The 12,990-nt window shown below is 36.7% G+C and overlaps 1 protein-coding gene across 1 annotated transcript in view; it reads left to right on the forward strand.

Moving 5' to 3' along the window:
- SYNE2 (spectrin repeat containing nuclear envelope protein 2) overlaps positions 1–12,990 on the forward strand; it is a 330,936-nt gene that overhangs the window by 78,630 nt on the left and 239,316 nt on the right. Inside the window, exons 15-21 of the mRNA XM_064374927.1 lie at positions 1,543–1,621; positions 2,173–2,360; positions 4,111–4,275; positions 5,209–5,358; positions 7,938–8,111; positions 11,873–12,031; positions 12,320–12,493. Coding sequence (XP_064230997.1) covers positions 1,543–1,621; positions 2,173–2,360; positions 4,111–4,275; positions 5,209–5,358; positions 7,938–8,111; positions 11,873–12,031; positions 12,320–12,493 — 1,089 coding nt within the window. The remainder of the gene's footprint in view (positions 1–1,542; positions 1,622–2,172; positions 2,361–4,110; positions 4,276–5,208; positions 5,359–7,937; positions 8,112–11,872; positions 12,032–12,319; positions 12,494–12,990) is intronic.

Genomic DNA, 12,990 nt, shown 5'->3' on the forward strand with positions numbered 1-12,990 from the left:
TATTGCCTGAAGAAAAGAATTACAAGGAGTCAAATAGCAGCATAGGGAAGAGTGAAAAAAAAATATCACTACTTACTACCCAAGGGGAGATGAAGAGTTAACCAAGTCAGTTAATGTAATATAAAAGGTTTCCATGCTTTTTTCATTAAAAATTCCTCCTTTCACTTACTTGAAATGTTAATTTTTGTTTCCTTTTCTGATTCATACTTTCATGCAGTAATTACATTTTTCATATAACATTTTTATCTTAGCTTACTAAATTTACTACTTACGATAAACAATGCATTTTCTCTTTTGTCTTGAGGCTTTCTATTTGGCTTTAACTCTTCCAGTTTATAGGAAGAAGTGTTTGAAGTCAGTTAAATATAAGTATGTTCACATCTAAGTTAAAACTACAGCATCACAGAAATGCCGATTCTACACTCAGGCCTTATCCTTCTTTTTGTTTCCCTCCTTTTAGAAGTGAGGGGGTGCTGGGTGCGGTGGCGCACAGCTGTAATCCCAACACTTTGGGAGGCCAAGGCAGGCAGATCACCAGAGGTCAGGAATTCCAGATCAGCCTGGCCAGCAGGGCAAAACCCTGTCTCTACTAAAAATACAAAAATTAGCCAGGCGTGGTTGTAGGTGTCTGTAATTCCAGCTACTCAGGAGGCTGAGGCAGGAGAATCGCTTCAACCCTGAAGGGTGGAGGCTGCAGTGAGCTGAGATCGTGCCACTGCACTGCACTCCAGCAACAGAGCAGTTGTCTCAAACAAAAAAAGAGAAAGAAAGAAAGAAAGAGAGAAAAGAAAGAAAGAAAGAATGAAGAAAAGAAAGAAAGAAATGACGGGGAAAAGAAAAATCCCAAGATTGCAAATTTTATTGTAAAAATTTAAAAAATGATAAAGAGAAATTTACTTCCAATTTATGATTTAAACACTGTATGTTTCCAAACAGGAAGCAGCGTCATTCTAAACTAGGCTAGATTTTGAATATTTCTACTTCTTTGATTTTTCATTTTTCTATTTAAATGTTCATACTATTGGCACATATAAGTATACAGTAAATATGAATTTCGAATTAGGTTAGTATTTTTCCATAACAGAATCTGGTTAATGGTAGTTTCTGAAGTGTTTTTGTGTGACGGATATCTCTTTGTAACATACTCTAATATATCTGAAAAGATTACTCAATAAAGCATGTGAAATAAGAGCACTGATACAATTATGTAATATTAATAAAATGTGCAAAGTAGGAGATCCTGAAATTACTATAATACTTAACTTGCCTTTTTCCACAAGAGGAAAACTAGTGTAGCACCATGTCACCACATTAAGACAAATTTTATCAGATGTCGTACCTGTTTCATGTTCACGCTCAGCTTATGTCTCCTAGATTTTAGCCATCCTTCTTCCTCTTTCCCTTCCAAATATGTAGTATTAAAGACCTAAAGAAATTTTGGTAACTGTGTCCTTCATTGAATGTCTGTATCTCCCTATCTGGATTTCTTGGCACAATTTTAAAAGTAAAAACTGTCAATATATTTTTTTCTTTTCTTCCCAGAAATTTATTGAAGAAAAAGGATTCCTAGCCCAACTTGATACCTCTTTTCAAAAATGTGAAGAAATTTATAAGAATTTGGGTAAAGTAGTTTAGTTACTTTTTGATGGAATGACTGTCACTTAATGATGTTTTATCTGTTTTACTTTCTATATAATGTTTTAGAAATTAGTTTTATGTGCATGTTTTCCTAGGAAAATTCTTGCTTTCACTTTTTTTTTTTTTTTTTGAGACGTAGTTTCGCTCTTGATACCCAGGCTGGAGCGCAATGGCGCGATCTCGGCTCACCGCAATCTCCGCCTCCTGGGTTCAGGCAATTCTCCTGCCTCAGCCTCCTGAGTAGCTGGGATTACAGGCACGCGCCACCGTGCCCAGCTAATTTTTTGTATTAGTAGAGACGGGGTTTCACCGTGTTGACCAGGATGGTCTCGATCCCTTGACCTCGTGATCCACCCGCCTCGGCCTCCCAAAGTGCTGGGATTACAGGCTTGAGCCACCGCGCCCGGCCTGCTTTCACTTTTAATATTGTCGGAGTACATATTATTTTGCCACTGTCAATTAATTCAAATATTTTAAGAATATTATTAATAAAAAATTGTTTTTTAAGATCACTTTTTTGTTTTAATATTGCAGCTGGAGAATGTCAGAATATTAGTAAACAATATATGGTGATGAAATCTGATGTTTGTATGTATAGGAAAAATATATATAATGTGAAGTCCACTCTACAAAAAGTGCTGGCATATTGGGCTACTTATGTGGAAAACCTTCGCTTAATAAGGGCTTGCTTTGAGGAGATAAAGAAGGAAGAAATTAAAGAGGTATTTGCAATCTAATAGTATCTGCTCAATTTTGTTTTTTAATTGTTTTATTTTATGACCCTTATTTTTGATTCAAAGATGAGAAAGCAGAGACGACTATACCAGTGTTTTGGAAAATTCTTCGAGGTTTGGAAAGAATTTAGTTTCTTCCCAATGTAATTGCCAGGAGGCAGTTTTCTCCACTGGTTTATAGGTTTTATACATGGTCACACACACACATACAACGCCCCCCCCACCCACCTACCCACCGCCAACAACACAGAGCTTTCTTGAGGTATAATTTACATACAGAGTAATAGCTTTTTGGGGATGTTTTGCTGAACTCTTTGGAGAGGAAATAAGACTTAATGTACTGGGTAGCTTATAAACAGATTTAAAATAAATTACTGTTCAGAAAATTTTATTTTTCCATTTGGTTGAAACCCTCCAGCTCTAAAATATTCCTGAGTTTCTAGAGGAGGACAATCAAGATACCTTAACTTATGTGTAGAGGTGTGGAAGAACTGCCAATGTAATTCATTATTGTTTTAATGTGTTATTCCTGTAATAATCTGTTCTGTGATTATCTGAGATAGTTTCTCTTTCTTTCATTTGTTTTTCTCTGTTGCGGATAGCTATAGTCTTTCAGATTAAACATTTTCAAAATAGAAACTAAAATTACTCAATAGAAAATCGATTATTTGTATTAAAGTAAAAGTGTAGGAGTACAAAAAAAGAGCATTTTAGGGGTTGAGTCATCACTTCTTTCTGTCACCCATATTAATACTAGAAATTCAGATCTTTGTCTTCCAACAGTCCCTCTGTCTTTAAAGGTCTTCTATAAAAATGTACATAACTCAGAGAAAAATAACACTCTAAGCTTGCAATACCCAAACTGCTAAGAAATCCTGAGCTACCAGAGAGAACTAACAGAACTTACAGAACACTCTAAAATTCGAAGGAGACACAACAACATCCATCTGTTGGACACCATGCTGCTACTAAGTTGTTGAACTGACTATTAAAAATGGGAACTGTTAGGTAATATTTCTGGCCTAGGGACTCTCTGAAAAAATTAATGAGACAGTTAAGGCTCCATGAACTAAACAAGTTTGGAAACCTCTGCTGTAAGTTCATCAACCACATAGAGAGATCAGATGCATTTTAAAAGTCCAGGACCAGGAGTGATGACAGACAGCTGGGACTCGCCAGTTAGCACTTAGAAATGAAGAGCTAGACCAGTAGGGATGGCGGATTCCTCTAAGGGGAAAGTCAAAGTCCCTGCAAAGAATGTTGCTTAGAATTAATCTTGGTGTGGAGGTTGCAATGAGCCAAGATCACACCACTGCACTCTAGCCTGGGCAACAGAGCAAGACTCTGTCTCAAAAAAAAAAAAAAAAATCCTGTATGGTGGCTCATGCCTGTAATCTCAGCACTTTGGGAGGCCAAGGCAGGCGGATCACAAGGTCAGGAGTTCAAGACCAGCCTGACCAACATAGTGAAACCCCATCTCTACTAAAAATACAAAAAGTAGCTGGGTGTGGTGGCCTGCACCTGTAGTCCCAGGTACTCAGGAGGCTGAGGCAAGAGAATGGCTTGAACCCTGGAAGTGGAGGTTGCGGTGAGCCAAGATCAGGCTACTGCACTTCAGCCTGGGTGACAGAGCAAGACTCTGTCTCAAAAAAAAAAAAGCCTTGGTGAACATTTATTATACATAATAGAAAGACACTATTACGTCATTAAGATAGTATGTTGCTTATCTGTTACGTAGGTTCCCTTTGAGACACTAGCCCAGTGGAATCTAGAACATGGTACTTTAAATGAAGCAGGAAATTTTTTAATCGAAGTCAGCAATGATGTGGTTGGATCATCTATTTCTAAAGAACTGAGAAGGCTGAATAAAAGATGGAGAAAGTTTGTTTCAAAAACTCAACTTGTAAGTTCTTTTAACTGGTTACAGCTTTATTTAGATATGATTCATGTACCATACAATTTACTCATTGTAAGTACATAGCTGATTGATTGCTGGTATATTCACCGAGTTGTGTAGCCATTACCATACAAAATTTAGAATATTTTTATTAATTCATAAAGAAACGCTGTACCCCTCAGCGGTCACTCCCTATTTTCTTCTAACCCCTACCCCCACAGCCCTACACAACCACAAATCCACTGTCTTCTACAGATTTGCCTATTCTGGACATTTTACATAATAGAATCATATAATATGTGATCTCTTAGGGCAAATTATTTTACTTGGCATAATATTTTTTAGGTTCATTTGTGTTATAGAATGAAATAGTACTCATTCCTTTTTATTGGCAAATAATAATTCATTGTATGGATATATACCACATTTTGTTTGTCTATTCTCTAGCTGGTGCTCATTTGAGTTCTTTTCACTTTTGGGGTTTTTATGAACAGTACAGCTATGGACATTCATGTGGACACGTGTTTTCTTTGAGTGTATGCCTAAGAGAGTGTATGCCTGAGAGAGCTGTTAATTCTTGAACCCTTTCTACTATAGAGCCTTCTAGTTGAAATTCACTTACCATAAAGGAAAAACAAGCATTGTTTTGCTTACTAGATTTTCAGCTCCTTGAGAACATACACTGAGCCTTATTTATCTTTATATGTAGCATAGTGCCTCATAAAAGCAGACTTTTTATAAAACATTTTTCAACTAATTCCATTTCTTAACAATTTGAGACTTAGGTCTTTTATGTGAAATGCTCATATTTTATAATATTGTTGCTAGTTGAGTCCTAAAAATATATTTGAATATATTATGTCCACTTATTGTTTGTAATGTATATTAATATAAAATAAAAGTATGAGTATTAAATTTTATAAAATTAATTTTGTATAGGAAATGAACCTACCACTGATAAAAAAACAGGATCAGCCCACTTTTGACAATTCCGGAAATATTCAACTATCTAAAGAAGAAAAAGCAACTGTTGAGTTTTCAACAGATTTGTCAATAGAACCTCCTGAAAATTGTAATCAAAATATAAAGGTAAAATAGTCATAATTCGTATATTTCGCTTGCATATAGACATAATTTAACTTTGGTACTTAAAAAAAGAGATATTGCTGGGCCCAGTGGCTCATGCCTGTAATCCCAGCATTTAGGGAGGCCAAAGTGGGTTGATCGCTTGAGCTCAGGAGTTCGAGACCATCCTGGGTAACATGGCAAAGCCCTATCTATACCAAAAATACAAAGTTTTCTCGGTGCGTGGGTATGCGCCTGTGGTTCTAGCTACTTGGGAGGCTGAGGTGGGAGGATTGCTTGAGCCTGGGAGGTGGAGGTTGAAAGTGAGGCAAGATTGTGCCAGTGCACTCCATCCTGGGTGACAGAGTAAGACCTCTGTCTCAAAGAAAAAAAAAGATATTGTTGAGATGGTGGTAAATGTGTGGATTGCTAGATGACATTTGAAGTGTGATCATTTCCTAGGAAAATGCTTGAATGATTTCCCTCATGAAGTCTTTAGCATGGAAGTCTTACTTACTCCACTTACTGTGCTCTCACAGACACACAGAACAGTCCTGACTCTCAGCAGTATAAATTGAGTTGATGTTTTCCTGAGATTACCTCTGACTAGTGCTCAGAAACTGTCTAGCTTTAGGCTAGCCCTTGGCGTTTGTGTGTCTTGCTTCCTTTCTGTAAAATGGGGGAAAATATTTTATTTCTTCCTTGTTTTGTTGGGTAATTTGGTGAATGACTTTAGATCATAGGAAAAAGTACAGAAAAAGAACAAAAAATAAATGAAAAATCATACATTCGTAAGATATAATACCTATGACTTTGGAAATACTCCCTTCCTTCATGATAACTTATACAGCTTTATTTAAACTACTTTTAAACTAGCTCGGATCCATTTGCATGATGGAGTGCCAGTGTTTTCACACTGTAAGAATGCCTACTTAGAATATCTGGAAACATCTGAATTTTTGTGTGTGCTTTAAAATACTAGCGTCTTCTGATACATTTCAAATATAATCTCACCAGGCAAGGTGGCTCATGCCTGCAATCCTAGCACTTTGGAGGCCGAGGCAAGAGGATTACTTGAGCCTAGAAGTTCAAGACCAACCTGGGCAACAGAGTGAACCCTGTCTCTATTTAAAATAAAATAAAATAAAATAATAAAATAAAATGAACAGTGATCTAATCTTAAATGATCTAATCATTTAAGAATGTATCTGTGGGTAGTGCACACCTGTAATCCCAGCACTTTGGGAGGCTGAGGCGGGCAGATCACTTGAGATCAGGAGTTTGAGACCAGTTCGGCCAACATGGTGAAACCCCATCTCTACTAAAAATAAAAATAATTAGCTGGGTATGGTGGTGGGTGCCTGTAATCCCAGCTACTCAGGAGGCTGATACAGGAGAATCGCTTGGACCTGGGAGCAGAAGTTGCAGTGAGCCGAGATCATGCCACTGCATTCCAGCCTGGGTAACAGAGCAAGACTCCATTTCCAAAAAAAAAAAAAAAAATCTGTATATCCCATAAATATAAGCCATTATAATTTGTCAATATACAGTTTAAGACATAATATATCTATTGTAAAGCTATAGTATGCCAACCTATAGGTTATTAATGGGAAAAGATTTAATTTTGTTGAAATTTGATTCTGAGTTTCTTCTTGATATTTTCAATAATAGCTATATTTATTTAAATAGTATATGAGTTTTAGAAATGTTTTTATAGTCACTTACCCTCATTTACTAAACTTTAATCTTCTTACATGTAAAATGGAGAAAATATCTAACTGATAGGAATTATATTATAATTAAGTAAGAAACCCTGAGCAAACCTTTTAATTTGCAAAGTGATGCACACTATTTTAAAGTGTTAATCATTGGCCAGGCATAGTGGCTCATGCCTGTAATTCCAGCTCTTTGGGAGGCTGAGATGGGACTTAAGCCCATGAGTTTGAGATCAACCTGGGCAACATAGTGAGACCCCATCTCTACAAAAAATAAAAAATTGGCTAGATATAGTGGCATACACCTGTAGTTCCAGCTACTCAGGAGGCTGAGGTGGGAGGATCACTTGAGCCTGGGAGGTTGAGGATGTAATGAGCTGTGATCGTGCCACTGTACTGCAGCCTGGGCAATAAAGTGATACTTCATATAAAAAAAAAGTTACTATTGTCAAAAAACTACATCTTATATCATTAAAATATGTTGAATTGGCACTCTTCAGGAGAGAAAGGGCGTAACTTTTTAAACTTTTATATCTGAAGACAGGGTCTTGCTTTATTGCCCAGGCTAGAATGCAGTGATATGATCATAGCTCACTGTAGCTCCAAACTCCTGGGCTTAGGCAATTCACTTGTCTCAGCCTCTTGAGTAGCCAGGACTACAAGCACGCACCATTATGCCCAACTAACTTTAAAATTTTTTGTAGAGATGAGGTCTCACTTTGTTGCCCAGCCTGGTCTCAAACTCTTGGCCTCAAGTGATCCTTCTGCCTCGACTTCCTAAAGAGCTGGGATTACAGACGTAAGCCTAAGGTGTAACTTTTTGAAAAGGAAAATTATTATGTTTTATACATGCTGACATTTTCTCGGTGGTAATTTTGAATGTTATAGGCTGGAGAGGAACATGAAAAAGAAAATGAAGAATCCACAGGGCAACTAAAAGTGGCTAAAGATGTTGAAAAAGTCATTGGACAAGTGGAAATCTGGGAGGCAGAAACCAAATCTGTTTTGGATCTTCTGAGAGATCAAGATGATGTGAATACTTCAGTGGAAGAATCTTTGAAGGTATGAGTGTAAAAGTATTAAGAGGATACTTTCATGGTTGTGCATTTATGTTTTAAGATAAATAAAAAGTGTTAAAGTAAGTAGTAATAAGCCTACAGTTTTAATTTTCTTTGTTGGGAGTTTTAAAAATGAATGGATTTTTATCTCTCGATTATTTGCTGTTACTTTGCTTGAAAGCAGAGGGTAGATTAGGAGACCACTGATAATACCTATGAATGTTAAGCTCTTGAACTTACTATCTTAGCCATAAAAGGGGAGTTAAAATATTGTCTTGCTCTGGAGGACGATGAGGAGATGAATGAGTTCAGTCTCATAGAGCTCAGTGCAGAGTGCACATAAGAGATTATACAATCAGGCCAGGCGCGGCGGTTTATGCCTGTAATCCCAGCACTTTGGGAGCCCAAGGTGGGCAGATCACAAGGGCAAGAGATCAAGACCATCCTGGCCAACATGGTAAAACCAGGTCTCTAATAAAAATAGAAAAAATTAGCTGGGCATGATGGCACACACCTGGAGTTTCAGCTACTTGGGAGGCTGAGGCAGGAGAATTGATTGAATTGCTCCCGGGAGGCGGAGCCAAGATCGTTCCACTGCACTCCAGCCTGGGTAACAGAGCGAGACTCTGTCTCAAAAAAAAAAAAAGATCATACAATCTGTGCTTTGGAAGTTCACCCACTGATTAAGTCACTCTTCTTACTCAGTGCAGGGAGACTGACTCATGTTGTTAGATCTTTGTTCTCTCTATATTCTCAGGCACTTGACTCATTGAAAGGCAATGAGGCAAGAGAGTGTTTTAATATAACTTGGTTCTCTTGGGAAAGGAGTTATTGAGGTTTTTACTGAGTTCCAGCTCAGCTCTAATACCTACAGAGTATAAGTTACAACAAGATGGGGAAGTTTCTGGAATAAAAAGGAACATTTACATACTTTTTCTAAGCCTACATTTCTGAAAGGTATATATTTCAGCATTTTGTGTTTTCAGTATTTGGTAGTTTTTATTGCTTTGAAAATATTACATAAATTTATCATGCCATCTCATCTTCTGATTTTATTTTTATTATTTATTAATTTATTCTATCTGGAATTTATTTTCTTGGAAAAAATATGGTAGAAATTCAGTATTTTAAAATTTTTTAAATAATTTAAAAATTATTGTGAAAATACAAGCACACTGAACTATATTTCTATTAAGAAAGAATTAAGTAGATATCCATTGGATCAAAATATTGGATCAAGATACATTCTAAAGTAAGAAATACAAGTTTCTAAACAGTATGGATAATGAGATAATGTGATCTCATTTGTGGTTTTTAAAAGAGGTTGTATTTTTATATATAATGTATTTATATTCATAGAAAAATATCTGTAAAGATATACCAGTAACTGAGTCTATCTTTATCCCATATTACTCCCAGCTCCTAGTACATGGTAGACATCTAGTAAATCTTTTCTTTCCTTTTTTTTTGAGACGGGGTGTTGCTCTGTCTGTCACCCAGGCTGGAATACAGTGGCACAATCATGGCTCCCTTGACCTCCCCAGCTTCAAGTGATCCTTCTACTTCAGCCTCCCAAGTAGCTGGGATTACAAGCATGCGCCATCACGCCCAGCTAATTCTTATATTTTTAGTAGAGATAGGGTTTCGCTGTATTGCTCAAGTTGGTCTTTAACTCCTGGGCTCAAGTGATTTGCCCACTTCAGCCCTACTAGGTGCTGGGATTGCAGGCGTGAGCCACCGTGCCTGGCTATACTTCCTTTTTTACATGCTGTACCTTTCCTTTTTTTTTTTTTTCAGTTTTTTGAATTACATGAACTTTTTTGTTTTATAATTTAAAAGAAGGAAAAATTGAAATGATAACTGAACGTGCTAGTTTCAGGAAATTAAAATCACTGTAATTCCACTGCCCTAAGATAAATAAGATCAACATTTACATAGTTGGTATCACACACTATAACTTCTATTTTATCATACCGGTGTGTATTAGTTCATTTTCACACTGCTGTTAAAGACATACCCGAGACTGGGCAATTTACAAAAGAAAGAGGTTTAGTTGACTTACAGTTCCACGTGACTGGGGAGGCCTGACAGTCATGGCGGAGGGTGAAAGGGATGTCTCACGTGGCGGCAGACAAGAGAAGAGGGTTGTGCAGGGAAACTCCCCTTTATGTAATCATTAGATCTGGTGAAACTTACTATCATGAGAACAGCACAAGAAACACCTGCTCCCGCGATTCAGTTACCTCCCACCGGGTCCCTCCCACAACACGTGGGAATTCAAGACGGGATTTAGGTGGGGACACAGCCAAACCATATCACCATGCCACTGTGAGTTGTAATTTAAAAATTATTTTTTGCTGACTTGAGAACTGAAAAGTGGTATCTCCTTATTGTTTTAATGGGTACTTATTTGACTACATATATTACTTAACTATCATATATTTATTAGGCATCTGTTTCTATGAATTATCTGTTCTTATATTTTCAAAATTTTCTTTGGGGTCTTGGTATTTTTTAAACTGAATTATACAAGCTCTTTGAATTGTGATCCATTTTCAATTCTGTGTCAAATATTTTTGCTGAGTTGTTGACTTTGTTTATTTTATTTTGCATCACAGGTTTTTTATATTTATGTAGTCACGTCTATCCCTATGCTTAGGCCTGAAAAGACCCTCTGCAGTGAGATAGGAAATTGGATTTTATTTTATTTTATTTTTGAGACGAAGTCTTGCTCTGTTGCCTAGGCTGAAGTGCAGTGGTGCAATCTTGCCTCACTGCAATCTCTGCTTCCTTGGTTCAAGAGATTCTTCTACCTCAGCTTCCTGAGTAGTTGGGATTACAGGCACCTGCCACCATGCCTGGCTTTTTGTATTTTTAGTAGAGGCCAGGTTTCACCATGTTAGCCAGGCTGGTCTCAAACTGCTGACCTCAAATGATCCACCCATGTCGGCCTCCCAAAGTGCTGTGGTTATAGGCATGAGCCATTGCTGATTTTATTTTATTTTATTATTTTTTCTAGTTTTTGAGATGTAGTTTCACACTCTTGTTGCCCAGGCTGGAGTTCATGAGTGTAATCCTGGCTCACTACAACCTCTGACTCCTGGGTTCAAGCAATTCTCCTGCCTCAACCTCCCGAGTAACTGGGATTACAGGTGTGCAGCACCATGCCCAGCTAATTTTGTATTTTTAGTAGAGATGGGGTTTCACTATGTTGGCCAGGCCAGTCTCGAACTCCTAACCTCAGGCGATCTGCTTGCTTCGGCCTTCCAAAGTACTGAGATTACAGGCATTAGTCACTGTGCCTGGCTGCAGATTGGTTCTTATGGATAATGTCTTTCTTTTCGTGGTTTCATATTTCTGACCCATTTGGAATTTATTTTTGTTATGATACATAAAGATTATTTTCCAATAGCTATTTTATCCAGTAACATTTATTGAATTCCCCTTCCCACTAATTCGACATAGAACAAGTTCATTTTAGGGTTTATTACCATTGTCTCAACTTTCTATTGTCTTTGTTTTTCTTCTATTCTTTATTTCATTGAAGTACTAACTGTGTAAAGAATAATCTATAAAACATGTTCAGAATCTGCTTGTATCAATATGAAATTTCAAATGACTCTTTAAAATATTTTTCAGAATGCAGATTTGCTTGATTTTGGATTAATAATGAACTTATTTGGTTTCCTGATGAGATTGTTTTGATTAATGTTTAACATATAATCAGAATGTTTATGGTTATCTCACTTCAATTTGTTTTAATAGCATCTTATTGCCAAAGGCTCTATGTATGAGGAGCTTATGGTAAGAACTGAAGATATGTTACACATGGATATACAAAATATTTCAAGCCAGGAGTCCTTTCAACATGATCTCACAACTGGGCTTCAGGCAAAGATTCAAGCAGCTAAAGAGAAAGTCCAGGTATCTCTTTAATTTTCCCTATTTAGTGATTCTATTCTCTGAAACAGAGGGGTCACTGGGTGGGCAGTGAAGGGGTTGATAGCCCTGTAGCTTGGAAACATTTCATAAAATATTACCTTTGCATTACATTTCTTTATAATTTAGAGCATATTGGGAAAATATAAGTAACATAATTTAGGTAGCTCTTTGTCTAGTGGGAAAATAACAAATAGTCAAAGTATTTGTTAACTTAAGAATTTATTAAGAATTTGGTCCACGTGTTAATTTGAGAATTTTTTTGTCTTCAAGATCAATGTAGTAAAACTCATTGCAACGTTGAAGAGCTCAACCGATGTTTCACCAGAATTGGACGTCAGGCTGAAGATGGAAGAATCCCAGAAGGAACTTGAATCATACATGACGAGGGCTCAGCAGTTACTGGGGCAAAGAGAGAGCCCCGGTGGACTCATTTCAAAATACAAGGTGGGAATCTTTTCAGCCAGCAAATGTAGGACATTTATTACTAACTGCCTATCTTGTTTGAAATCAAGATGTTTCCTTCACTGTAATTATATACTGAGTTACTATAACTGAAAAGGATTTCCCAGTATTATATATCATTCCCCTGAGGTTATTAAAAGTAAGTATTCAAGTATAGAATTTTTTTAGTTCAAATTTTATTGTGGATCTGCTGAATGTACTCAGTGATATGGTGTAAAGAGTGCAGCCGACTCTATGACACTGAACAAGAATTTAATTTCTCTGGCTTTTTAATTTGTAAATTGGCATAATAATTCCATCCCTACCCAGCTGTCAGATTTGTTGTGAGGCTTTAAGTTAAAATAAGGCACATGAAGTTACTTTGCATAAATTCTCTGAATGTTAAAAATTATCATTATTATTAAAATACTTTGATAAAAGTTATTCATGGAAACATACTTATCTGTAGTTAAAGACCTAATAATGTTGTTTTGTATGGA

The sequence above is a fragment of the Aotus nancymaae genome, unplaced genomic scaffold (genome assembly GCF_030222135.1).
Source record: "Aotus nancymaae isolate 86718 unplaced genomic scaffold, 86718_ANA_hifiasm-v0.15.2.pri h1tg000011l, whole genome shotgun sequence".
Lineage (NCBI taxonomy): Eukaryota > Metazoa > Chordata > Mammalia > Primates > Aotidae > Aotus > Aotus nancymaae.